This window comes from Aspergillus melleus (genome assembly GCF_016097325.1).
Source record: "Aspergillus melleus strain CBS 546.65 chromosome Unknown contig1, whole genome shotgun sequence".
Taxonomy (NCBI): Eukaryota; Fungi; Ascomycota; class Eurotiomycetes; order Eurotiales; family Aspergillaceae; genus Aspergillus; species Aspergillus melleus.
In genome coordinates, this window is record NW_025763370.1 from 6,947,343 (window position 1) to 6,972,710 (window position 25,368).

Sequence of the window (25,368 nt, forward strand, 5' to 3'; positions counted from 1 at the left end):
GAAATAGATAGAGATGGCCGTGATCGAGCCTGAGCTCCTGATCTAGAGCTGTATCAACTATTTGCAACTTCTAAACATTAGGAATACTTACGACGTTCTCTGCAGCTGACAGGAGGAAGCCCAAAGGCCAAGATCATATAATTTTAGATAATGACGACAGCCTGACGTTGATCTTCCATGCCGGAATCAAACTCTCCGGCCTACCATATTTTACCTGTCGAACTATTATGATATGACCACTGCACTAGAAAGGGGCAAACTCCTAGTGAACTGACATACCACAGATGACTAGATTTATATCCTGAAGAAAGTCAACATGGCAAAGATAGGAAGCGCCCAGAGCACCGGTATAGTATACTCAAATCATCTCTAGTGCCCGTTAGTAGCTCCTGACTCCAATCTACCAGTACTTCAATCCGAATCACGCCTCCTCTTCCTCCCCTGGGAGCTCCGCAACATGATTTGGAAAGCCGTGGTAAACAGACAGTCTTACCTCTTGCATACTATCCCATATCGATGGCACCAGAAAAGCCATATTATCACTACACAATGAAGTATCTTACCTCCTTTTTATTCTACGACGACCTGCCTCTCCATGCACCAGAAATTCTCCGACGACGATTTTACACCTCCACGAGCCTCTACAACAAACCACAACTGGAGAAACCCACACCCACACCCTCGCCTTCCTGGCGCCCTCAGCTGGCTACGTACATGCCGCCTTATTTATACTGAGGTGACACCTCTCCTCGCCAAACACTCCCTATCTTTATATATCTGCGACCATGAGGCCCTAGAAGCTGCGCTTGACGGGCGGACCCCGTCTTTTCCTCTTTCAAAGATAAGCTCCCTTACTATCTGCGTCACGATGAAAGTGGAGTCCGATTTCAAAGATGGATTCCTCCCCACGTCCAGGCACAGACCCTCGCTCATAAGGCCCCCCCCCCCAAAAGAATACTCCGTACAGGGATGCATTTGACAGATGGTGTAACTGGCGTATCTGGCGAAGTGGCATAGACAGGTTCCATACATTGCCATGGCTGCCAAGGAACTCACTAAACCTGGATACTCTGAACCTGCACGTGGTTTTTGAATGCTTGCCTTTTCAAGGAAACGAGCCACCGGTGCCGGAGACGCTTGAAGACCGAATTCTACATCGGCCGGCACGCACGGGCGTGGAGAAGCTGAGGTGGTACAACGTGCCTCATGGGGCTCCACTCTATAGATCAACTTTTCCTCTGGAGGCACTCTATGAAGTACTTGCTCAAACGATTCTGCGCCAGTTTCGAGGACTGGGGGCGGAAATAAATGTTGAGCTTGATCTGGACCGCGTGAGGCATGATCCGTGGAATGTATGTTCGAATGTGCTTGATAGGTGCTGGTGTCTTGGGAGAAAGATTGATGAGAAGAGTGTGCCAGTGGAACAGATTCAAAGACAATTTAGGAAGTGGATGGCGTAGCTGGAGGTGTTGAAGAGAGAAAAGAAAGAGATGCACCACTAATTGTGGCTAGATTTGCTTTTGCTATTCTTCTATCTAATTTTGCTTTGCTTCTTGAACAAGATGCTGCCCGCGGCGTCTTCACCCCAGTCCTCTCCCTATCATAGTTACGACTCATTAAGAAGGAATGCTGTTAGTATTGAATTAGCCGGGATCTTATGAGATTCATTCATTAAATATGTATTCGGAGGGATAAGCGAAGGGCTTGCCTCAGGCATCGAAGCGCCCACATCAGGTATAGGATCCTGCCAACAATGCAATAATCGGTATATCAAGAAAGTATCAACAGTTATATACAGCTCCTACCACCCTTCCTCGCCTCCACCTCCCTCACCAACCGATCATTCACCGGCGTCTCTACCCCAACCCTCCTCCCCATCCTCGACCACGACCCATTAATAAACCTGACCTCTGTCTCCCTCCCAGCCGCAGATCCCACACCATCGACGACGTCGTGTTATACGTCTTCGTCAAAATCCCATTCACCGTCTCCTCCAACCTCTGCACGGAGAACCGTTCCGCCACACCAGGCACGTCTGCAAGTTCCGGCAGCGCCAGCACGACCTTTGATATCTCGGTTAATATAGCCCGGCGTGTCTCGGGGATCGTGAAGAGAAACCCGTTGGGAGCGTCGTTGAGCGCGCAGAGAGGGTTGCAGAAGGCGTTGACGGCTAGCTTTTCGAGCTGGAATTGGAGGACGGAGGTGTAGGCGTATGATGTTAGGTTTAGGCGTGGGGAGTGCAGGAGGGCTTGCAGGGGGTAGTTATCATTGTCGTTGCTGCTGCTGTTATATGACTGACCATTTGGCCCGGATGATAACTTCTCCCCCTCACGAGGCATCAGACCTATGGACGTCGCGGAGAACCCGGTATGCGTGATATCAAACGACGAGTTGAGCGTCACGCCGTGAGAAATGACACCCACAAGGTACCTGGGCCTCGACTTCGGGCTCGTAAACAGGTGCACATTAACCTCCTCAATCATCCCCGACCCATTTTGCAGAAAGAGGATCGTCGAGGCGGGACCGAGTCGGCGGACAAGTGGCCTCAGAGCTTCCACGGTTTGGGTGGCTTTGACACAAACGATCAGGCTCTCGATGGGTTCTGAAGCAGGCTGCTTGATAGTGTCCTCCGTATCGCCCGGGGAAGTATGATACCATTGGTATTTATTATCGAGGACCTCGAAACTATACCCTTCCGAACTGATATGCTTGCCTTCTGCCGTCTGGACGAGCATGCGATTGCCGTTCTGGCGGTATGCGTCGAGGAGGGACTTCCGGTGGAGAAGTAGAGTGACGGATGGGCCTTTCGTGATCTCAGTAATGCAATGTGCAGCGAAACAGCCGATACTGCCGAGTCCGAGAACGTGGATTCGTGGTGAGACTGGCTTGGGGGAGGCTGTAGAGAAGGAGGTCATTATGGGCTGGGTGTGATATACGCAGGATAGACGGTCTATGAGTTTTCGGTAGGTGCGGAAGGATCGCATGTTTCTGGTTTTATATTCGCATTTTCAGTTACTGGGCTTTTTCACTAAATGTAGATTTTTCATGTCTTTTTATCTGGTGAGTAGAGCGTGCTTCTCCGCAGGGCGGTTTCTGGTTCAGATTGGAGAATGCCGAGTCGAGCATTGGGTGTGTCGCTGGCGTTTCGAAGAGTCTGGTACTGGTGCAGGAAATCTATTATTAATCTGGTCGGTATTGATATCCTATTTGCTACTGCTACTGTTATAAATTCAAATGCTGTCTGAAAAGGTAGAACACAGCCCCTTTGCATTGAACGAGGTAGGGTATATAGCTCTAGCTCTTTCACTAGTGGCGAGCTTCAATGACCAAATCTGTGATAAAGATAAGGCCAGGACTAGTATAGCTATATTTGTAATCACGCCCTACGCCCTGGTTAACAGATGCTTGTCTCGAAACATGTACATATAAAAAGGCCCCAGGGCAGCTCGGTAAATCCAGCCCACTGCCCATTTCATTTGCATTCTTCCTCCTTTATAGCAAAAACATTGCATCTAGGGATAAAATGTCTTCCTCCGAGTATCTAAGCAATGATTTCCTGCCTCCATCAGTTATCCAACTCCTTGCCTCCCAACCACGATGGACCGGCCCAAGCTTCGCCACATCTCGGCTCAAAATAAACCCAACTTCGCACCCAGCACTAGTCCCTGCGCCCGATTCGCAAGAAGTGCTCAGAAGCTCCGTATGTACAGACCACATGGCAGTTGTACGCTGAAATCAAACATCAGGCTGGGCGGACCCGGAGCTCGTCCCCTACGGCGCCACCCCCATGATGCCAACAGCCAGTGTATTTCATTACTCGACGGCGTGCTTCGAAGGCATGAAAGTCTACCGGGGACACGATGGCCAGGTTCGTCTTTTCCGACCGCAGTATAACTGTGCTCGCATGCTGGCGTCGGCATTGAGGATTGGATTGCCGGAATTCGACCCCGTCGAGTTGCTGGGTTTAATTCGGGAGCTGTGTGCGATTGAGTGTCCGAAATGGTTGCCGAAAGAGCGCGCCGGAGAATGCCTTTATATTCGGCCGACGCTGATTGGGACCGATGCGAGTCTTGGGTTTCAGGTGCCGCGAGAGGCAATGCTCTTCATTGTCATTTCGTTTTGGCCGAATCCTAAACCTGAACGCCCTCTCGGCAAGGGAGAAAGAGAACCGGCTCCTCAAAGAAAGACGCTGCGTTTATTCGCGAGTCGGGAGGGGACGGTTCGTGATTGGCCTGGCGGTACTGGGTCGGCGAAGATAAGCGCGAACTATGGGCCCTCTCTTCTGGCTCATGGAGATGCCAAGAGTAAGGGCTTTGACCAGGTGCTCTGACTGTTTGGGTTAGAAGGATACGTGACTGAGGCTGGATCTTCGAACTTCTTTGTCATCTGGAGAAACCGCGAAGGAAGACTGCAGCTGGTAACGGCACCGTTGACCGAGCATACGATTCTGGCCGGAGTGACAAGAAAAAGCATCTTGGATCTAGCGCGGGAAAGACTGACTGGTGGCTCGTCGTACCAGTGGGACGGGGAGTCATTGGAAGTTGTTGAAATCAGGTTCACTAATTCTGATATCGTCGAAGCTGCTGAGCAAGAGAGATTGGTGGGCTCTTTTGCTGTTGGCACTGCGTGTTTCCTTGTTTCCGTGTCTCACGTCGAATTTCAGGGACGGGGAATTGCTTTCCCCCAAAATGCAGTCCCTCATGTGTCTGCTTTGAGAAAGTGGATGACTGATATCACAACAGGCGTTGAAAGCAGTAGCTGGGGAGACGTCGTTCAGGAGAAGGATGTTATTATGTAGCGTCGAAGCGTCTCTAATATTCTAGTAGTTGTAGTTGACAGATCTTAGTAGAGTCAAAATACCACGGATATTCACGAAAGAAAGATAGTAGAGCGCTTCAATCATCGTCGGCATGCGGTTGTGCATCCTGTGGTTTGTTCAGATGTTGACGTCGAAAAGAAGACAACCATTCTGGATTGTCAGCAACGGTTTGATTCCACGAGTCTTCCGAGTCATAGAGCACTCGTCGAGACTCTTGCTGGAACATTCCGTCAGTGGGCAAGATGCCCTGCTCCATTTGATTCCGAGCAAAGCGGCTTAGATGTGAGGTAAGTATCTGGGCGAAAGAACTTAGAGGCACATCGTTTGTATGAAGTTACTGGAAGGAGGATAATAACGGAGTTTCAGCATGGCTATGGGGTTCTTTCAAACGAACATGATCGGCTCGCGATGAGATCTGAGCAAAATGATCCCGAACATTCGAATTTGTCGCCGAAAATGGGACCATGGTGCGCGATTCTGAGCCAATAAGATAAGGAGCGATATTGTTGGTCACTTTGGCAGCGATTGAGCTTGGGAAGCCATGATCGCCTCGCCAATCGTCCATATTGGCCCCTTGACGAAAATGGTCAGCCAGGTGCTCGGTGCGCTCGTCCCAGCTCTCCATCCGATGATCGCAGAAGCCGCAGCGAGATGTTACTGCTGTGGTATCTGTTTTCCAATCATCTATGAGCGGGACAGTGTCTAAGTGATGGGTGAGTCGTAGATGCTGGACGAGATGGTCCTTTCTCCTGAACGTCCGGAACTTGTCTGAACACGCACGATGATTGTGCTGCTCAAGGTGAGCGTCTGTTGGGTCTAACGCATTGCAATATGCACAATGCTGTCTTTCGGTGAGAGAGGAGCTCACGCTGCCTCCATGTGGTGTACAAATCCAAGATCGTAAATTCAAGTGTAAAGACCCCTCATGTCTCACCCAGTCGTATTTGGTTTTGAATCGATCGCAGCAAAACGTGCAACAAAATCTACGAGGATCACCCTGTGTCGGCTTCTTGGCCGTATCTCGACGAGTTTTCCGGGCGCGACCATGATGCGCCTTAGAAGGACCAAGTCCATTTCGAGCACCCGTTGATGTTGCGGATCTACTTGAAGCAGATTGCTGCGACGAAGCACTGGTACCACTTATGGAACTGGTGGTCGACTTTGGCCGGCGATAGTCACGAAAAGGGTCAGGATTCGGAGAATTGGCCCCACTACCAGAGCGTGACCTCACTCTACGAGACTCTTGGTTTTGCTGGGTTTTCAGAGCATTTGCTATAGCAGTCATTGATGCCGGTTCATCTTCGGGAGGCGAGTCTTGCCACCGTTGCATAGGATCTGCCGAGTTCATCGAATTTGGGATGAATACTGGTGCTGCCCCAGCGCGACAAAGCTGGTATCGACTTCTGCGCCTGGGAAGGCCTTGGTTCGGGCGAACTCCTCGAATATGGGGACTTTGAACACCAAATCCAGGGATTGACACAGCGTCCTGGTTTGTAGGCAATTGAGGCGATTCGGGTGCCCTTGTCTCTAAGACATCTAAAGTCCGATGGGGCAAGTGGCTCGACTCATGACTAGCACTGAATTGTTGGGAGAGATCGCTAACGTAAGTTGCAGCCGAGTCCTCGGGCCACTGCTCGTGAAAGTTCTCGAGGGGCCAAAAGCTATTTTCAGTCCCAGGAAGAAAGTGCTCGTAGATCTGAGAAGGATCAACAGCAACATCTCCGACGAAGTTTGTATCGATGTGCTCCTGTAACGTGGACAGCCGGGGATCAATGATAGGAACCCCGCCAGCAGTTTGGGAGGTTTCTAAGCCAGGTATCTCTTGAGAGAAACCTGACTGACTAGTAACTGATCGAAGTTATTCACTGCTTATATTTGCCAAGCAAGAGAAGTCCACTCACTTTGAGCTAAGTCATCGATAATGAAATTGTCGATGTCATTCCAATGATCGTTCGGGAGTGGCGGATTGAGATCAGCGGAGTCCGCGCCTTGGCCGTCGCTGGACCTCTCATTCTGAGTATTTGACAACCTTCGATCCATAGGTCGACAGCCAATGTATTCCCTCCCGTTGAGCGACAGTGAACGAGTATGCGAATTGCGCGTGGGGTGGCGGAGGGACATCGCTCGCTGCAATTATGTCACCAAAGAACGTCGGAAATTAGGTAATCAATCATATCCGATTCAGGCTAGCGCGGTTTCGCTTCTTTTGACTACACCCGCCGTCCATCTACAGCATCTCGACAGAAAGACCTATAGTTCGGGGTCAATTACCGAGGCATCCGAACGATGTCGCTGCTTTGATGACAAAACCAACACTACCCTTATATTGAAAAATCTTAGCGTTACCGCTGGAAAAACGCTTAACATTGATAGGCTAAGGTTGATAGGGGCCGATCCTTCCAATGCCGAAGCCCGAAGGTACCAGCATGCTTATGACGAAGCAGAACAATCTCAAATATTCCGGACCAAGAGACAAATAAATCGGAAGGGAATACCCCATGGAGTAGACATCTCCGAGCGATATTCTAAGTTTTCTTGTTGGGCGAAACACTATACTGAACTACCTAGCCTTAGTGCTTATCAGGCCAAATCAGGGTGACGCAAAGCTTGATTGATTTAGCCCGGAGTCCCAGGAATCCCGAGTGTTAGCTTTCCCGCGTGAAGTATTTGAGACCCATGGACCGGTGAGTGGCTCGATTCCTCCAGGCCCGGAGATAAGCCTCGGCCTCTGGTTTGGATATAACCGACTCGGGCGTGGGCGATGGGCAGTGAGTGATCCAAGGATAAAAGAGACATAGTCGGCTGACTTTCACGCTCAAACACATCCCAAATAACTCCTTCAGGCGATCTGTTCTTTGAGGTCGTCCATCCCGCTCTTCGCACAATTGACTGGAAAATTCCCAGTACAACCGAGGTCTTCCTCTCCGCAGTTCTAACACCTCCAATATCACAATGGCCGTCAACATCAACAACACCGCCGTCTGGCTGACTGAGGCCAAGGTGCATCCTTTCCAGGTCAAGGAGGCTTCATCTTATACACCCGAGGAGAACGCAATCCTCGTCAAAACCACGCTGTGGCCATCAATCCGGTGGATGGCAGCCTGCAACCAAAGGCCTGGTGGCCCATGAACTACCCGACCATTTTGGGTCAGGGCGTCGTCGGCGAGGTCGTGCAGGTTGGCCCCAGCGTCACCCGATTCCGGCCTGGTGATCGTGTGGTCGGCCATGCGGTCGGGATGGCAACCAAACGCGTCCAAGACAGCGTCTTCCAATCCTATACCACCCTGCAGACCAACATGGTCAGCGAGCTCCCTGGCGAGATCTCCTACGAGGATGCCGCCGTCCTGCCCCTGGGCCTCTCCACCGCCTCATCAGGCCTTTTCTAGGACGGGTTCCTGCACCTCAAACTCCCCACCGAGCCGCGCGCGTCGGCGACCGGCGAGGCCCTGCTGGTATGGGGTGGAGCCGGCAGTGTGGGCAGCAACGCTATCCAGCTGGGCGTGGCCGTGGGTTTATGAGGCGATTACCACGGCCTCGCCCAAAAACTTCGAGTATGTCAGGAAACTCGGTGCCAGCCAGGTCGTCGACTACAACAGTGCCACCGTGGTCGAGGAGGTCGTCAACGCGCTCGACGGAAAGACACTGGCGGGGGCGATGGACTGCATCGGCTTCTCCACCACCCCACTCACCGTCGAGGTGGTCACGAAATCTCGTGGAAGCAAGTTTGTCTCCACCGTTGAGGGGGGATTCCAGGCGCCCGAGGGAGTAACGGTGAAAAGCGTATTTGGTACGACGGTCATGGATAACCAGGTGGGAAAGGCTATCTACGAGAATTCCCTGCCCAAGGCTCTGAAAGCGCGGACTTTCATCCCCGCCCCAGCCCCTCTGATTGTCGGGAAGGGCTTAGAGAACGTGCAGGCGGCGGTAGATCGACTGGCTGAGGGAATTTCAGCTCAGAAGGTGGTGATTTCTCTATGATTTACCGAGGGCAATGGTCGGTTTACTGTTTAATAATGATAAGTAATGCAATCCACAGAGTTTCATTTCATTCATATGACCTCCAGCCTGTACAAGCTTCGCAATCCTATGACGCTGCGACAAGCAGAACGTCAACCACGTTCCATGTCCTTACCACCCTGATTCCCGTAGACACTAACCCAGCATCACCTTGCAAAACCCCACCACTTCATATCCTCCTCACCCTGAGTCGAGACCGGATGTCCCACCCCTTGAGCCCAGATACCTTCCAAATTGTTTCCCAGTACATAAGTCGTCCAGCTCTTCACAGGGGTATTCACCAACACTTGATCAGGGGTAGAATCATAGCCTAGCAGCGGAGCCCACGCCGCAAGGCTCGTATTAAACGCCGAAGATCCGATAATAGTATCTTTCGACCCCAGATAGAGCTGGATTTTGGGATAGCTGCCCGTGTAGCCTGGGTACATACTTCGCAGGTCCCCCGAGGAGCCTGCGGAGTAGATAATGACACCTTTGAAGACGTCGGGGTAAGTCCCGGCCATAGTATTCTACAATAGTATCTGTTAGTACATACCACTGCCCATTGAAGCCTTCGAAGACAGAAACACTGCACTTACAGCCATAGTCCCACCAGAAGACACACCCGACACGAAGACCTTATTCGCGTCCGCCTTGTAAGTACTAATAGCGTATTTGGCCATATTAGCAATCGACTGGCTCGCACCTCCGCCTTCATGAAGCCGGGATTTGCTCGACGTGGCATCCCAAGCGCCCTGTGGGTATTCGGGGTATATGGCGATGAAACCGTACTTCTCGGCGAGGTTGGCGTACGGCGTCGACTGGAACTGTTGTTGTGCGTTTCCGGAGGCACCATGTAGGGTGACGACGATGCCTGGAGACGAGACGACGGCGTCGGGAACGTACACGTACATCTTGACCCCTGCTGGATTGTCCCCGAAGTTGGCGACTTGGGTCAGGGTGGCGCGTTTAGCGGGTGGGGATGCATTAGACAAGGTGCAGAGGAAAGTGGTTGTTAAAAGGAGGATGAGAAACAGCATTGTAGTAGAGGGATTTTGCAGCTTGTCAAAGATGTAGTGGTGATGCAGTTGCTGAGTCTGTTGAGAAGATGGTAAAGGTTTTTGATGTCCATCTCGACACGATCAAGCCTGATTTATTACCTTTCTGGAGACGCTCTCTTGACTGGAGATCTGCGCTTCCTGTGGCATTGACCCCATTGTTGCGACAGCGACCCCCGTCTTCATCACTCCTTCTAATGCAAAAGGCCCCTGGCGTGGAACTAAAACCTGGTGCTCCGCGATACGCCGACGGCTGACCGCTGGCTGTCCGGGGATTGTGAACTTTCCGTTTAAAGAATATCCGAAGGACACGGGGCAGGTTTTCTGTAAGCGCCTCGGCTGGTCAAGATAGTCCTGTGACCACTTTCAAGGGATGCACAGTGTGGAGAAAGGGATAAAAGGAGAGTACTCCGAAAAGCTGAAGGCATTTCGATATCACGACACGGAAGGCGTTCCGTTTGTTGACGATATCCAAGCACCATCGCGGATAGTGATAATACAACAATTTCCAAGAGCCGATGAAGCTGACCCCAAGGTGCTGTGTCTAATAATGGGCCTGTAAGAATAATGGGCCATTCCTTCTCTGAGAAATATTCTAGATCCAATGCTTTTGCAATTATTCTACCCTGTATCCTGCTGTATGTATTCGAAGATTCAGTTAATAGAATTGTACTGAGACACAGATAAATCTTATACATATTGAATCTATCCAAAGAAAGAAAAGCAGCGAGAGGACCTTCAAGATCCTTAAGCGACACAAAAGATTGACATTCCCAGGAGAATGGCAGTACCATCCCAGTATAATATGTTACATTCAAACCAGCTTGAAGCGACACGACATTCGAAGCTCAACGCCAACCCCAATGAGTCAGTTACACTCCAAACACTGTCTGCCAATTTCTCATGGTGCAGACACCTCAGATCAGAGCATTCACAAAGCCATTCTGTGAGGGGAACTGTGCTTTCCGTGAGATTTGGAAGCAGTAGCCGCGCTCGAGGTCGAGACCGACGCGGAGATCGTCGACGACGCCACCAGGGCCTGAGTGGTGGAAGCCGTAGCAGGAGAGTCCACCGTATCGGCAGAACCACCATTCATCATGTCAACGCTGGTGAAGTAGTCGCTGGTACCGTTGTCCGGGTCCTGATCGGTAGGAGTGCAAGTGTCCTCAGCGGTCTCAGAGCCGTGCTCGCCGCTAATGAACTGCCCATCATCGTAGCCACCGCCGCCAGCCGCCAGCATGTTTTCCGCGGCGTCTTCAAACCAACCGTTGATGAAATCGCCGTGGAAGCAGTATCCGTTGCCCGGAGTGTCGCCGCAAGAGAGCTGGAATGGGGCGTCGCCACTCCAGCCGTCAGGGAGGACTGACTTGGTGTCATAGCGAGCAGCGTAACGGAGCTGTGGCATCGACTTCATATCATCCGGACACTTGTTGGAGTCATCGCTGAAGTCGTACTCCGCGATGTTATCCGGGTTGACGCAGTCGGGGAAGCGCAGGGAGACCTGGAGGTGCTGGTCGCAGGTGCTGGTAGGGAACTTAGCAATGTCAGATTCTCGCTCGTCGGAGCCCTCGCAGAACCATTCCAGCGCGTTGGAAGGGTGGTCAGCCTCGGCTTGGGTTTTAGCGGACGCGTTACCGGACACCATGGCGAAGTCTTGGGGGATGGCGATTTCGGACTGGGCATTGTTGTAGTAGGTGCTGAAGCGGAAAACAGGCACCTCGATGAAGTTCCCGTCCTCAACGTAGTAAAGGGTAGGGGTCCCTAGAGGCTAGATTAGACGGGAGCTCGGAAAGAGCATTGGTCGCTGGTCAGACATACAGTAGGCGGACAAGTCATTAGGGTTCTCTCCGCTGTAGCAGCCCTTCTGCAGGTCAGCAGAGGTAGGCATGTCCTTGGTGATGGCATCGCTTCCAAAGAACGTGTGCATGTGCGAAGTATAAGTGCCCGGCACAACGATCGCATCGACGTTCTTGTTCATGAAGGCCTTGTGATGGATTTCAGTCCATGCCGAGACAAGACTGGCACCAGCCAGGACGGAGAGCACAGTAGTATGCATATTGAATGGAAGAAGAAGAGAACGATTGAAATTTTTGTAAAGAAAGGAAAAGAATGTAGCTGATCACAGATCAGCGGTTCAAAGAATGACTGGGTTGAGCAAAAGAAAGGATAATGATAGGATTCAGACGATCGAACGCAGACTAAGGGAGAAGACTTTGCGAGACTTATATAGTCGACCGCAACGTGTCTAGTTTATGGGGGAACATGATCTATAGAAGGATTAGTCGTCCCCTTAGCTTGACGGTCCCATTCTCCTTGTTCATCTCAAGCGTTAGATGTGGCATGTTCATGTCGCTTATTCTTTGATTGATTGACTCGCTGTTCGACAGTTCCAATAGCGCGACAAAGGGTCTCGTCGAGAACCTGTCGTCCAAGGGGCCTTTTGAGCTACCTGTTTCAGGTAGAGGAAGTGGATCTCGCGTACTTGCGTGCCAAGATTGATTGATTCTGTCCGAATCGAACTCTTTCTTTCCCTGCAGGACGGCGTTAGCAGCACCTAAGTTTTCTTACTCGGATTTCACTTTTAGGCATAGCAGCTATGCTCGACGATTGCGGAAGGGAAAGGGAAGACGGAATCTCTGTCGGAATCAAGACGGGGCAAGTGACCAAGTGAGATGGCGGCGATATTCCACCACAGCGTACGGAGTAGTCCGGTGGACAGCAGTTGGAGCGTCAAAGAACCATAGTTCCGGTGTCTGGATCCCTCAGCCTTACTACTGTTTAGCATTGACGCGAGCCTTTCCCGATCTGTAATATCCGAGTGGAAGCTATTCCGCATTCGATCTTGCCGGAGCCGGATTAGCCCTAACACTTTAACGCCACGGAGAGGAAGAATCACTACAGAGTCCATACACAGGACCATTGTAAGGGATGGGGATATTTTCTTAGTTGGTTTCTTAGGTTATGACGGTTTGGCCATAGTTGGTAGTGCCGATAAAGATCCCTCTTTAGGAGAAAACCGGAAAAACTCACGCCTTATAGTAAAGAAACAGCTGAAATATCCTCCAAGACCCGCCGTATCATAACGAGACAGCACCATGCAGGGTCTACCAAGTGATTCGGCCGAGATGGGTGACTTATACCTAAAATCTTAGTGTGTTGTACGTAGGGTAAATTCTGGACCCCTGGTCCCCTTTACAGAGCCTGCACTCCACCCCACAGTAATCAGGCTCAGTCGAAGAGGGTCCATCGCTTAACGGCACTTAACTATATCGGGCTCCATACAAACCAATTAGGAAACTCTTTCCTCGGTAATGCTGGCCTTGTGGGATCGTTCTTATCTGTTAGAATTCATCGAGTACTTTCTTGGCATCGTTAAAGAAATTTGTTTTATTTATCTTCTTTGACACTCCTTCAACTCTTCCAACAGAATATAGCATTTAACATGATCTCCTTTTTAGGCAATGTAAGCAAGAATAACGACTTATATGATATGCCTCTACACTAAAGGGAGAGGAATAATTGAAGACAAGGGCACATTCTAGGCTATTCAACTTCAGGGGCTCATAAAAAGTAAGACATTCTCTACAGAACTTGCAAAAGTGGGTAGCTTATATCATAGATTTCTCCTGCGCCTCATATTCTGCAAATAATTTCATGGGTAAAATTTGGAGTTATCTCGAGATACAACCAGATCGGAATTGAATATACTGATGTATTTGGCGGATCCAACTGACAGCGTACAAATGTACACCAGCACTACATAGCAAAGATAACTTGAAGCCGCCGTACCCTCCCGCCTCCTTGCACCCCAATGCATGACCCAGAAAGATGTATAGATCCCTAAAGGTTGTATCGGAAGCGTTGATTCTCTTTATCTGTCAAATCCGAGCTCTCGAACGAGGTCTGAGTGCTAGTATCCGTTTCTCGGGAGCGGTTTTCGGCGGCAAGGGCCCAACGGAGGGCGAACGAGGCACAGAAACAGATCGCAAAGCACACCATGAGACCCGTAAAGCTTTGATTATACCGTGGGGAGTATTTTCTATAAATAAAAAGAGTCAATGTCGCCATCTCTGATGCTTGGGGCTAGAAGTCACTCACGCATCGAACATCAATGGTCCTATTATATTCCCAATAGAGTAACCCACGAATGTACTTGCGGCGTAAACGGCTTTCTTTGTGTGACCAGCCACATTTGACGTTCCTAGACCGATGCACTGAGTCCACGCGGAGGAAAAGAAATTGATGAGATAGAACCCGACAATACGCCCTGCTAGCATCGAGTCTGGGAGTTGCCACCTGGTCAGGAGAAAAGTAGTGGTTAGTATTCTTGGTCGTCGTTGGTCCTTTGGAATTTGTAGAATACATGGTCACTTACAGCAAAGCGCAGCCAAGGATGACCGGTAAGCAGGAGCCGGCAATGATATACAGTCGAGAACCTGCGAATTTCCTGCCCAAAAACCCGGACCCAAGAATACAGATAAAAGCCAAGGCACCGACGGGTAGATTCATCAACAGTGATGTGAAGGTGTCGAAGCCCATATCATGGAATATGATCGAGCCAAAGGTTGTCACTGCCCCAGAGCCCGTGGTTGAGGCGATGGAAAGCACAAGAATCGCCCACAGTTGGTAGTCCATCATGGCCTCCTTCAATTGATAGGACTTGAACTCTCGGTTCTCCCCACTCGAGTTGTTAGACCTGATGCGCTCCAAGAGTAGCTGACGCTCTTGGTCGGTAAAACCCGGGGATTCCTCAGGACTGTCCGGGAACAGCCACCATAGAGCAACCCCCCATACTAAGGTTGCAGCCCCGGCAATCAGGTACATATACTGCCATGGACGCAGAGTACCACCCTTAATATGACCAAGACCATAGTTGATCAACGGGGAAACAAGCAGTGAGCCACCGCTGCATGAGTACCAAAAGCTTGATCGGAGGACTTGCTCAGAATGCGTGTACCAAAGCCCTACCACCAGCATGCAGATGGGCGATACACCGGCCTCGACAAGTCCAAGAAAGAACCTGTTCACTAACAGGCCGGCGTATGTTTTGCAAGCCGGAGTGCAGAGGATTATGACGGCCCATAAAACACAAATCACGGAACAGACCACTCGGGTACGGAATCTTTGGGCGAGAAGCGAGATGGGATACGTTCCGACAAGGTATCCGAAATAGAAGATGAGAGACACCCACGAGTACTTGAGACCGTCCTCAATCTTCAGATCCTCTCGTAAGCCGAAGATCGCTGCCTGGCTCAGGATAGCCTTGTCATAGTATTGGAGGGCGTAGGTGAAACACATCTGAATTACATGATCTTAGAAAATAGAAGCAAACGATGAGGTCTTAGCGTGAATGAACTCACAACTGGCATGAGCTTCCAGTCAATCTTTCTCAATAGCTTTTTAGCGGCCGCTTCATCCATCTCCGCATCTTCGAAGTTATCGACTTGGCCCTTGTCGCTACTGGATGGGCAAGATGGGGCCATGGTTTTGTCGCGCCTGGTGGGGAATTGAGTAATAGGATTGAGAGGGGCACTGCCTTCGCATAGATAATAGTGACCGAAAAAGGGGATTTCTGTTGGGAGTGATATAAAAACTTGATTGAGAGTTGACACAACTTAGCGCTCATCACCGACATTGGCATAGTACTGTCTCCTGGTATTTCCCCTTTGGTAATGTCCGTAGTGCCGGATACCGGATTGGGAATATCCGGCGGCACCTCGGGCCCAGCGCTCAGCCGCCTTGTCACGCAAGGGGCGAGTTGGGTTCGGGCGTGATGGTTGAGAAAGCTCTGTTTCATTTATAGTGTTTTGCCTTCTACTACCGGACCCAACTAGGCACAGTTTCTGGTCACCGTTCCTCTGCTCAATAACAGTGAGGGTCGGGAAAATGTCGGCAGCTTTAGCTCCAGGGCGGGCCCATCTTTTACGAGGGATACGTCGCTTGAGGGATCTCAACTCTGGAGTACGAGCGAGATCGATATCTCGCCTCACACATCCAAGTGCCCCAATTACTTCACGGAACATACTTTTCGCATGTGGTGGAATTCTGCTCGGAGGAGCCGCGGCTCTTGCATTGGATCGTGGGTCGTCCCCTAGTGTTGATACAAGCCGTGGATCTGTGCTATTGGAGCAAACGAGTAGCCAGAGCCCAAACCGCAAGAAATATGCCGATTCTCGAACGATGCTCAAGGTCCGTAATGATTAGTTCATTAAACTGATTGACTTTCTTTGTCTAAACATGCTGAATTCTTTTCTAGGCTGTCGAGGAGATTCAGGAAGCCTTAGGTGAGGATGCCGTTAGCATGGACGAGACGGACCTAGAGAGCCATGCGTATTCAGAATGGTCCACTAGCAACGCAGAAACAGCGCCGATTGCGGTGATTAGGCCACTTTCGACAGAACAGGTTTCTGTGATAGCGAAGATTTGCACCAAATACCGTGTCCCCATGGTCCCGTACGGCGCAGGCTCGAGTGTGGAAGGGAACTTTAGCGCGCCCTACTCCGGCATATGCATTGACCTATCGGCCATGGACAAAATCGTGGCCTTCCATCCCGAGGACATGGATGTGGTTGTCCAGCCCGGTGTGAATTGGGTTGCCCTCAACGAGAAGATCAAGGACACCGGGCTCTTTCTACCGCTTGACCCTAGCCCCACCGCGACCATTGGTGGAATGGTGTCGACAAACTGTAGCGGAACCAACGCAATGAGATATGGTACAATGAAGGATTATGTTCTCAGCATGACCGTCGTGCTTGCTGACGGGTCGGTTATCCGCACTAGACACCGACCGCGGAAAACGTCGGCCGGATATAATTTGAACTCCATTTTCACAGGATCAGAAGGAACACTTGGAATCATCACTGAGGTTACCGTCAAGCTAGCTGTCTTACCAACCAACTTTGGGGCAGCCACGGCAACGTTTCCCACAGTCAAGCATGCTGCTCTTGCCGCCTCGCAGATGATTCGGAAAGGTGCCCCTTTAGCCGCCCTTGAATTGATGGATGAAGTACAAATGAGAGTCATAAACATGAATGGTGGTACAGGTGGCAAGAGCTGGGCTGAGCTGCCAACCTTGTTCATTAAGTGATCGCACCTGCACCTTCAACTGTCTCAGTCCTAGGGGTCTAACTTTTCCGCCGTTAGATTTTCTGGTAGCGAGCATACGATTAACGATGGCATCGAGTCCGCGCAGGAAGTTGCCCGACAGTATCAGTGTCAAGGCTTTGAGTTTGCCAATACAGACGCAGAAATTCAGTCTCTCTGGTCTGCTAGAAAGGAGGCACTTTGGTCTTGCCTAGCGGTAAGGCCAGAGGGAACCGAGATATGGTCGACCGATGTTGCCGTCCCAATCTCTAAGATGGCGGACTTGATTGGTGAGTCTCCTGAGAGCTGGTTCAAAATTCAGTTCTTGCCTACTGATACCCGATAACATATAGATCAATCCAAGGCGCGCGCGGGGAAACTAGGTCTGTTCAACACAGTACTTGGACACGTAGGAGACGGCAATTTTCACCAAGCAATTATGTACAACCCAGCCAAGGCGGATGAGAAGAACGCTGTCGAGGAGTGCGTTGAAGCAATGATGCAGCAGGCACTTGTTTTCGAGGGTACTGTTTCGGTGAGTACCTCCCTAGCTTTAGGCAAGTGCATATTGCAGCCAGCTCACGCGTTGAATAGGGCGAACATGGAATCGGGCTTGGAAAAAAGGCAAGAAACAAAGATATCGAACGTGAATACGTGTTTTTTCGAACTAATAGATCAGCAGGAATGTTTGGTCAAAGAGCTTGGCCCAGCCACGATTGGTGTGATGAAGGCCTTGAAGGAAACTCTGGATCCTCAGTCAGTCAAGCTCGGTGCCTACAATTTAATAACATGAAATACTGACCATGGAGCAGCTGGCTATTGAATCCTGGCAAAGTCTTCGACCTGTGATTCTTCAAATGGCAAACTTTGGGGTGTGGGTAGTATCTAGAAGATAGATTGTTTTAATAGGGGCATGATGCAAGAAAGAACGAATCGAATCGAGATACCAAATAGGAATCCTGATAATAAGGCATTAAAGTACTTTGCAGATAAGCAGTAGCGGTACATAATATTGAATGGTGCGTGTCGGCTTGGACGAAATCCAATAGTGGCAAACCGGCTGTAGGTACCGACATTCCCCGCGTTCCCAGTGGAGACACCCCGGACTGTTTGACAATTGGTGAGATGATGGTTGGGCATAATAGACGGTACTAAGTAGTTGGTAGAGCTAAGGGATGACCCTCGCAGCCCTTCCGTAGAGATGCCCGCCCCGCTGTACCGAGTCTCGTGACCCACCTGGGACCGATGCTGGATTTATAACCTCCCCAGAACAGCCTGCGAGCTCACCATCCATCGCACCTGAAGCTGGAAGTCGTCTATCAACCGGGGAAAATATGGAGGACCCACCCAACACCCAAGTTCAGCAGGTGTCCTTCTTGCCAATAAATCAACCAAGCTCTCCTCCCTCGTTGAAGACACGCCGGGCATATTTATCCTGTGATCGTTGCCGAAAACGCAAGACGCGATGCGAACCCTTCCATGGCTTGCAACAACCCTGCAAGCGCTGCGCCCAAGAATCTCAGCCATGTGATTTCCGGTCTACAAGGGGCACAAAACGGAAGGCCCACCAATCAGCTGTGGTCGACCGGCAGAGCGCTGTGGCAACGCGTCCGTCAAACCAGGACCATCTGGAATCTCCCACACAACCTCCCGCCGAAATGAAGGAAGATAGGCCCTTGATGCGGTGTCCAGCTAACCACAGCGTTCGGAGTAGCTTGCTATCTGCGCAGCTGCACAATCCTGCGGACGCCCTCGACCTCTTGACCGTTACGGCTGCGGGATGTAAAGACAAGGGCACTCCTCCAAGGCGCACACCAATCGACTCTTGCCAATCATTGGAGGAAGCTCATACTGCGCGCCCTGCGGATCCCTTCCATCGCGAGATGCAAGTGGACCGAGATAGGAACATATGGGACAATTTTATTCTTGTCAGGAAAGGCATCTTGAAAGCAGAGGAAGCTGTTGAATACATAGGGTTCTTCTTCACAACACTTTGGCCACTGCGTCCTATTATCCCAGCATATTACAGGGAGCAATCGAACTATACAGCATTGGTAGCTGAAGAACCCGTACTGGTCATTTGTCTCATTACTATTGCATCTCGGTACCACCCTCTGTCTGGGCCGCACGGGAACATCCGAACAGAGCGCGCTCACTGGCGAACATGGCCAATTCTGCAATCTCTTTTGCAGTCAGTGCTCTGGGGCACCACTTTTACCCGTTCGCTCGGGACCATATCAGCGATGCTTCTATTAATGGAGTGGCATGTCAAAGCAATCAATACCCCGAAGGACTTCGCTGGCGATGGGTTTGGGGGACTTGTGGAGGAACTGACGACGCCTGCCAACCTCGCGTCTAGCGGTCGTTCCTCCGCCGATCGGTCGCGATATGGCAACACTGCGTTGATGGAAAGAATGGATGTTGTAGCCCCGGCATATCGAAGCAATAAGATGTCCTGGTAGGAGAGACACGATTAGATTCCTGATTGAACCACTCAACACTGACGTGAGGAAGGATGCTCCTATCTAATGCAATTGCACTAGCCCACGAAGGCCACTGTTTCGAGAACGGGTCTCATGGTGCAGCTCGGGATATCGAATCCGATCCGACAAGACAAGAGTGGAACAAAGTACTATGCGTTTTCATATATTTTGCCGATGAGCATCTTTCCACTCGAATTGGAATAGAACCCTTACTCCCTGAGCGCTCGAGAGCAGCGGTGCAAGATCGTTTGGCGCTGGGCTTCGCGAACTCATTACCTAACAAAACCCTTTGGGAAGACTACTTTGAGCTTACGGTGCAAGCAAGGAAGGCCCGCAGCTTTCTTCACTCTCTCAAGCTGAATGGTGACTCCGCTACGGTTTCTGATTTAATTCCTGACCTGGAGCGCCTGAGTCGAGGGCTGAGCCGCTGGAAGATTCAGCACGAATATCATCAGCACGGTGATTCGAATCCAATCTGTTCATAACCATGCAATCCTTTCCTATCTTATATCAGAAAAGCTAATTACTCCTACAGATCCCGGATATTTTCTGAATGCGTGCGTTGAAATGGAGTACTACTACACCATAATGTACAGCTTGGCTCCGGCATCCCAAATTCCTGATTACCTCAAATCGAGTGGTGGTCCAGCCTCACAGCCACCCAACGACCCGACCAGCGTTTCACACTTCGCAAAGCAAGCCACTCAGGCGAGCTATGCCCTACTTACCATCGTCATAGACGTCCTTCACCCCGCAGGCCTCTTGGCCTATCTACCTGTCCGCTGTTGGCTTTTTATTGTGGCCGCTAGCCTACATTTGTTGAAGGTAACGACCCCATCGCTTAGTGTCAGCGCCGTTGGTTCCCTTGGCTCATTATTTGGAACATAGGCCACGGTTTGGGGAGATCAGGCTGGATCCAGTTCGCAATCCAATATCCTTCTTATCAGAATGACTATAGATGCTCTAGGAGAAGGGTCCCCGGATGACACACACATGGCGATGCGGTATTCAAGATTTCTTGACAGTCTCCTCAAGTCATCATTTACGCCTCAGTCGGGTACAGATATTTCGTTGCCAGACATGGATGAGAGCAATGGGTTTGTAAATGGTCAGGATTGGACTTCCTTGCAGAGCATTGGATTGGCAGAATTCGGGGACTTTCCCGTCCCTTTTGACCCAATCTTTAACGATTTGATATTCATGTAAATATAAAGCCGATCTCATCGAACCTCAAAGCCCTCTCTTTCCTGTTTCAGATATCCCATATATATGTCTTTCTTACTTATCTAATTCTCATCTCAATCATAATAAGCCTAGGGTTACCCGATTAAACCTAGGATATATACATCATCGAGTCCCAATATCCTAAGAGCTTCCCATACCATGCTACTAGCCTAGACCGATATTATCATCCAGTGTACTAGAGAGTCGAAGAAGGTTCCACACTCTATGACAACTTATAAGTCCCACCCTCAAAGAGCTCATCATGCTTCAACAAGGCAGCGGTGTCCCTTAGGAGAAAGCAGGAAATAGCTTGCCATTTCCATGTCATCGTCACACATTCCTTGATGAGTGGACATCTTCGCCAATGGGAATGTGCGGAAAAATAGAGACGTGGCAAGCCGCAGTTCCATCCGAGCCAAATGGATTCCAAGGCAGACTATTCCGGAACGGGTTCTAACATTAGCTTCTGTTCGATTAAAGTGTTTGATTTTGCATAATACTCACTGCGAGATCCACCTCCAAATGGTAGTGACGCGTCCTTCATCGCCTTGGTAGGCGAAGCCCACCGCTCCGGGTAAAAAGTGAGCGGGTCAGGAAAGATATTCTCGTCTCGGTGCATGCTATATGCCTGCGTGGACACGATCGTCCCTCCAGGTAAGTTGAATCCGGCCAACTGAGCACCCTCTTCGGGAACGACTCTCGGCAACGCGCCCGGAACAGCCGTATAGAGCCTCAACGTCTCGTTAATTACCTGATTCAAATATGGTAGATTTCGAGAATGTCGATCAGTAAAGTTCTCAGGGAGACTCATCAGCTCTGAAACGAGCTTGTCGCGGATACGACTGTCCCGACATACAGCGTACACAAGGTAGGTGAGAGTTACTGCGGTTGTATCGCTGCCGGCCACGATATACCCTCGTGCCTCGCTGCAAGTTTCATGTTCCGATAGGCCTTTGTCGCCTGCATCAGCCAGTTTAGTGAACAGTGTACTTTTGGCGTTTGATGGATCCTTATCAGAGAGAGACTTATGGCGTGCAACCGACTCTCGTGCATATTCGTGGACTCTTGTTCCTGCCTGCACCGCCTTACTAAATATAGGCAGGGGAAGGATGGCGCCGATCTTGATGAGGAAGGGAAAGGTTGTCCGGATGGGTGCTAATGATCCTAGGTACTCCAGGTCATGGGTATACTGATTTTTCTAAACGACCGAATTCAGTTGACACAGGGCTTTCTCTTGTACCGATTTTTGAACTTACCTCTCCTTTCTCCAACATCCGAAACGATTCACCAAAACTCAACTCTCCTATAATATCCGTTGCTATGAATAACCACCACTTGAAAACATCAACTGCACCCTTGGCCTTCATCTCACGAGACATTTGGTCAACAGCAAGTTGCACCATATCCCGAATCTGGGTCTCGAACCGCGACAAGGACGAATCCGACAGTGGCGAGGCAAGCAGACGTCGACGAGAAGAGTGAAGATGAGGGTCAGGCGTGGAGAAGACATTCTCGAATGGCCGTGGGATCAGAAGTCTATACCATTCTGATTTCATGAATCGGCCGCCTGTCTTGTGAATTTCTTTTGCTGCGCCGACATCGCAAATGTCGACTTCGTTGGGTGCGATACGGACGACGGGGCCTAGATGATGAGTTTTTTGTTGTGGATCAGAGATTCTCCAGGATCTGAAGGCATGTACCGTATTTCTTGTGTAGTTCATCGACATAAACTGCCTTTTTGCCCTTTAACCAGTAGAAGCTCACAACTATGTCGGTCCATCGTGAAAGGGCGGGCCCTGGGATGTGAGATAGAGGGTTCAAAAGCCCTCTATAAAGACATCTCTGTGCTGTATTAGCATTGAGCTCATGGTAGGACTGAAGATGTTAACTCACAAGAATGATAACCAGAGCGAGAATTCCGAGCAGTATCATAGACATGTTGGTGGAATGTGATGTGAATTGCGGTTGTTTTGGATGATGCATAAGAAAGCTCAATGCTTCTGATTGTTAATGTTCTAGGCATCAGTTGTTGTATGGAAGAAAGTCATTTTATAACTGAAAGAAAGACCGAGCTTTGTCATTTAGCACTAACTGTGATTCCAATTACCCCATGACGCGGCCTGCAAGGAGTAGACCCGGCGTCACTATGCGACTTACCCATGGCTTCTGATGTCATACTTCGTTTCCATACACCGCTTGAAGTCGCCGATTTGGCTGCATGCCAAGAACAAATCCTATTTTCTAGCAGAGTAGAGATCAGCGTGTTATCAGCAAAGTGAACACCATTTGTATATTCTCTCGGGAGTCAGAAGCCCCGACACCGAGCCTGGCACTATACAAAATCCTCGGGTTTTGCGGGTTTTGCGGCCTTTAGACTCTCCGAGCGGAGCGAGAAAGTGCCGCTTTGGCCGAAGTGCAGGGATTCGATTGACATTTCCATTGCATGCATGTATGGGGGGATTGGATTGGGTTCATTTGTTTGGACTATACCCTCAATTGATAATAGGTTATGCTGTCGGGCAGTTCAAGATCGTTTTCATCAAAAAGGTCTCTTCAGGCTTGCCTGTAAATGCTCGGACCTCTAGTAATTTACTTGAACCATAAGTAAATTCTAATTGACCAGACTACTAGTATTTTTAACTTCTGTTCTTTTTGGTCAAACATGATGCGTTTGTTTGCTCTTCCTCAATATCCTCCTTCCAGCGAGCCTTCAGTGAAGAACATATTGCTCAACCTAGTATTGCGATGTCCCTTTGCTTGCTGCTATGCATCTTTATCAATCACACCTCCACCTACTAATATCTGACCTGTCTACTATACTACTCCATCGCCTCATTGCGACTCCCCACGATACAAGCCACAGTTGAAGAGGTGCATGACGCTTAGTCATTCTTCAACAGCCTCCTGCTATTTATGGAGCTAGCCCCCTGTCTCTCCTTGATGTTTGACCATGCCCAGGAGACTCCAAAACCCCATTAACTGCCTGATGTCCCCTCTCCGATGGCTGCCCTTGACATCGCGACGTACTATATTTTCCTTCGCCAAAAAGTCACCTTGGCAGTTACCGCCCAGCTCAGGACCCCCAATCCCTCAGCACGAACTTGTCGACGAGGAGGTTTGTCCTGACTATAATCCGGCGAACTTCTACCCAGCAAAGCCTGGAGAGGTCCTGGCCAATAGATTTCAACTACTTACCAAAATTGGCTGGGGGTCACAATCTACCGTGTGGCTCGCCCGAGATATTTCAAGGTACCCGCACTTCGCTGCTTCGTGTGACTACCGAGAAACTGACTCTGGCTTTCGCGTTCAAGGTTCAAATGGCAAGCTGAACAAACAGTGGCCCTTAAGATAAGTAACAGTAATGCCCTTAAGATAAGTAACAGTAATGATTCTGACAATGCTCAGCATGAGAGGGACATGGAAAGCCACGTTGAGCAGCAGAACCCAGAGCATCGCGGCCGCGTGATTCTGCGAACATGCCTAGATGACTTCGAGGTAACGGGCCCGGAGGGAAAACACGTGTGCCTCGTGTATGAACCGATGAGAGAACCTTTCTGGATACTACAGAGGCGTTTTGTTGATCGGAGGCTTCCTTTGCCCATTGCCAAAGCGTATATTTATATTCTCCTTGTTGGTCTGGATTATCTCCATTCAGAGTGCCAAGTTGTTCATACAGGTAAGTTCTTGTTATAAGTCCAGTAATGAGAAATATGAACTCTAATTGTCCTGTCAGATCTAAAGTTAGGCAATATTCTCATGAGCTTTGAAAACGAAAAGGTTTTTAGCAAGTTCATCGAACGACAACAGGTTATGCAATCTAAGGTCAACGACGAGAGTGGTCGGGCTGTCTACCGCTGCCATAATGACTTTGGTCCGCTTGACTGGAGAGAATCAAAAACATGATTCCCAAGCTAGCCGACTTCGGGCTCGCAACAAGACTCGACAAGCCGTCTACTAGTGGCGGGATGATAGGGAAGCAAATTGGCATTCATCCTATCCAACCAGACTACTACCGTGCTCCGGAGGTAATTCTCGGCTGTGGTTGGGATTTCAAGGCGGATATTTGGAATTTCGGTGTGCTGGTAAGACCTCTTCAACTGCTGTATCCCACACCATCCTGTGCTTCATGCTAAAGCTTTTCGTCGGCAAGTTATGGGATGTATTTGGTGCCAACGAGTTGCTGTTCCATCAAGTGCATGATAAAGATGGACAATACCATGCCAAAGCACACCTCGCAGAAATGATTGCCCTACTTGGCCCGCCCTCTATGGAGTTGCTTGCAAAGTCAAGAACCATGTCAGAACACAACTGGCCTCAACCTGTAACAAATGAAAGTGGCAAACTCTGCAATAATTCCCAGGAATTCTTCAACGGTCCTTTCTTCAACGCAGAAGGTGAGTCGACCAGTATCTCGTAGGTCAAAATCTAGTACACTAACTAATCAAGATAAATTCCAACATAATGAGTTGATTCCGCACCGAAGTCTCGAAGACACAGTTTCGTTCCTTGAAGAGAAAGATCGAGAGGCATTCCTGTCTTTTGCTCGGCAAATGCTCACCTGGCACCCGGAAAAGAGAAAGACGGCTCGCGAACTGATGAACCATCCGTTTCTCAAACTTAGTTGAGATGGAGTCCGATGGCTCGAGGAATTGCTATTCAATCCGTAATGGTGGACCGGTCAAAGGATGATAACCCACGCCCAAAT

The 25,368-nt window shown here is 49.9% G+C and overlaps 10 protein-coding genes across 10 annotated transcripts; 4 read left to right on the plus strand and 6 right to left on the minus strand.

Annotated features, from left to right (window-relative positions):
* Positions 1 to 1,856: 1,856 nt before the first annotated feature.
* On the minus strand, positions 1,857 to 2,915 carry PAN5_2 (ketopantoate reductase family protein; the record flags this gene model as incomplete). The annotated part of the gene is made up of 1 exon (XM_046084139.1): positions 1,857 to 2,915. The coding sequence occupies one exon, from the start codon at positions 2,913 to 2,915 to the stop codon at positions 1,857 to 1,859; it is 1,059 nt and encodes a 352-aa protein (XP_045940102.1).
* A 682-nt stretch (positions 2,916 to 3,597) lies between these two features.
* LDX57_002488 (uncharacterized protein) lies at positions 3,598 to 4,330 on the plus strand (the record flags this gene model as incomplete). Its single annotated transcript, XM_046084140.1, has 2 exons — positions 3,598 to 3,700; positions 3,747 to 4,330. The coding sequence occupies 2 exons, from the start codon at positions 3,598 to 3,600 to the stop codon at positions 4,328 to 4,330; spliced, it is 687 nt and encodes a 228-aa protein (XP_045940103.1).
* A 3,521-nt stretch (positions 4,331 to 7,851) lies between these two features.
* Positions 7,852 to 8,046, minus strand: LDX57_002489 (uncharacterized protein; the record flags this gene model as incomplete). The annotated part of the gene is made up of 1 exon (XM_046084141.1): positions 7,852 to 8,046. One exon carries the CDS (start codon positions 8,044 to 8,046, stop codon positions 7,852 to 7,854), a length of 195 nt encoding a protein of 64 aa, XP_045940104.1.
* A 106-nt stretch (positions 8,047 to 8,152) lies between these two features.
* LDX57_002490 (uncharacterized protein) lies at positions 8,153 to 8,797 on the plus strand (the record flags this gene model as incomplete). The annotated part of the gene is made up of 1 exon (XM_046084142.1): positions 8,153 to 8,797. The coding sequence occupies one exon, from the start codon at positions 8,153 to 8,155 to the stop codon at positions 8,795 to 8,797; it is 645 nt and encodes a 214-aa protein (XP_045940105.1).
* A 185-nt stretch (positions 8,798 to 8,982) lies between these two features.
* Positions 8,983 to 9,855, minus strand: LDX57_002491 (alpha/beta hydrolase family esterase; the record flags this gene model as incomplete). Its single annotated transcript, XM_046084143.1, has 2 exons — positions 8,983 to 9,345; positions 9,415 to 9,855. 2 exons carry the CDS (start codon positions 9,853 to 9,855, stop codon positions 8,983 to 8,985), a joined length of 804 nt encoding a protein of 267 aa, XP_045940106.1.
* Positions 9,856 to 10,804: 949 nt separating this feature from the next.
* Positions 10,805 to 11,929, minus strand: LDX57_002492 (DUF1996 domain-containing protein; the record flags this gene model as incomplete). The annotated part of the gene is made up of 2 exons (XM_046084144.1): positions 10,805 to 11,634; positions 11,692 to 11,929. The coding sequence occupies 2 exons, from the start codon at positions 11,927 to 11,929 to the stop codon at positions 10,805 to 10,807; spliced, it is 1,068 nt and encodes a 355-aa protein (XP_045940107.1).
* Positions 11,930 to 13,713: 1,784 nt separating this feature from the next.
* On the minus strand, positions 13,714 to 15,356 carry LDX57_002493 (uncharacterized protein; the record flags this gene model as incomplete). Its single annotated transcript, XM_046084145.1, has 4 exons — positions 13,714 to 13,912; positions 13,972 to 14,169; positions 14,249 to 15,171; positions 15,234 to 15,356. The coding sequence occupies 4 exons, from the start codon at positions 15,354 to 15,356 to the stop codon at positions 13,714 to 13,716; spliced, it is 1,443 nt and encodes a 480-aa protein (XP_045940108.1).
* Positions 15,357 to 16,053: 697 nt separating this feature from the next.
* On the plus strand, positions 16,054 to 17,749 carry LDX57_002494 (putative D-lactate dehydrogenase (cytochrome); the record flags this gene model as incomplete). The annotated part of the gene is made up of 5 exons (XM_046084146.1): positions 16,054 to 16,062; positions 16,130 to 16,956; positions 17,017 to 17,246; positions 17,310 to 17,491; positions 17,639 to 17,749. The coding sequence occupies 5 exons, from the start codon at positions 16,054 to 16,056 to the stop codon at positions 17,747 to 17,749; spliced, it is 1,359 nt and encodes a 452-aa protein (XP_045940109.1).
* Positions 17,750 to 21,099: 3,350 nt separating this feature from the next.
* LDX57_002495 (cytochrome P450) lies at positions 21,100 to 22,601 on the minus strand (the record flags this gene model as incomplete). Its single annotated transcript, XM_046084147.1, has 4 exons — positions 21,100 to 21,861; positions 21,920 to 22,305; positions 22,364 to 22,505; positions 22,557 to 22,601. 4 exons carry the CDS (start codon positions 22,599 to 22,601, stop codon positions 21,100 to 21,102), a joined length of 1,335 nt encoding a protein of 444 aa, XP_045940110.1.
* A 1,961-nt stretch (positions 22,602 to 24,562) lies between these two features.
* On the plus strand, positions 24,563 to 25,288 carry LDX57_002496 (uncharacterized protein; the record flags this gene model as incomplete). Its single annotated transcript, XM_046084148.1, has 3 exons — positions 24,563 to 24,745; positions 24,814 to 25,057; positions 25,110 to 25,288. The coding sequence occupies 3 exons, from the start codon at positions 24,563 to 24,565 to the stop codon at positions 25,286 to 25,288; spliced, it is 606 nt and encodes a 201-aa protein (XP_045940111.1).
* Between the last annotated feature and the right edge of the window lie 80 nt (positions 25,289 to 25,368).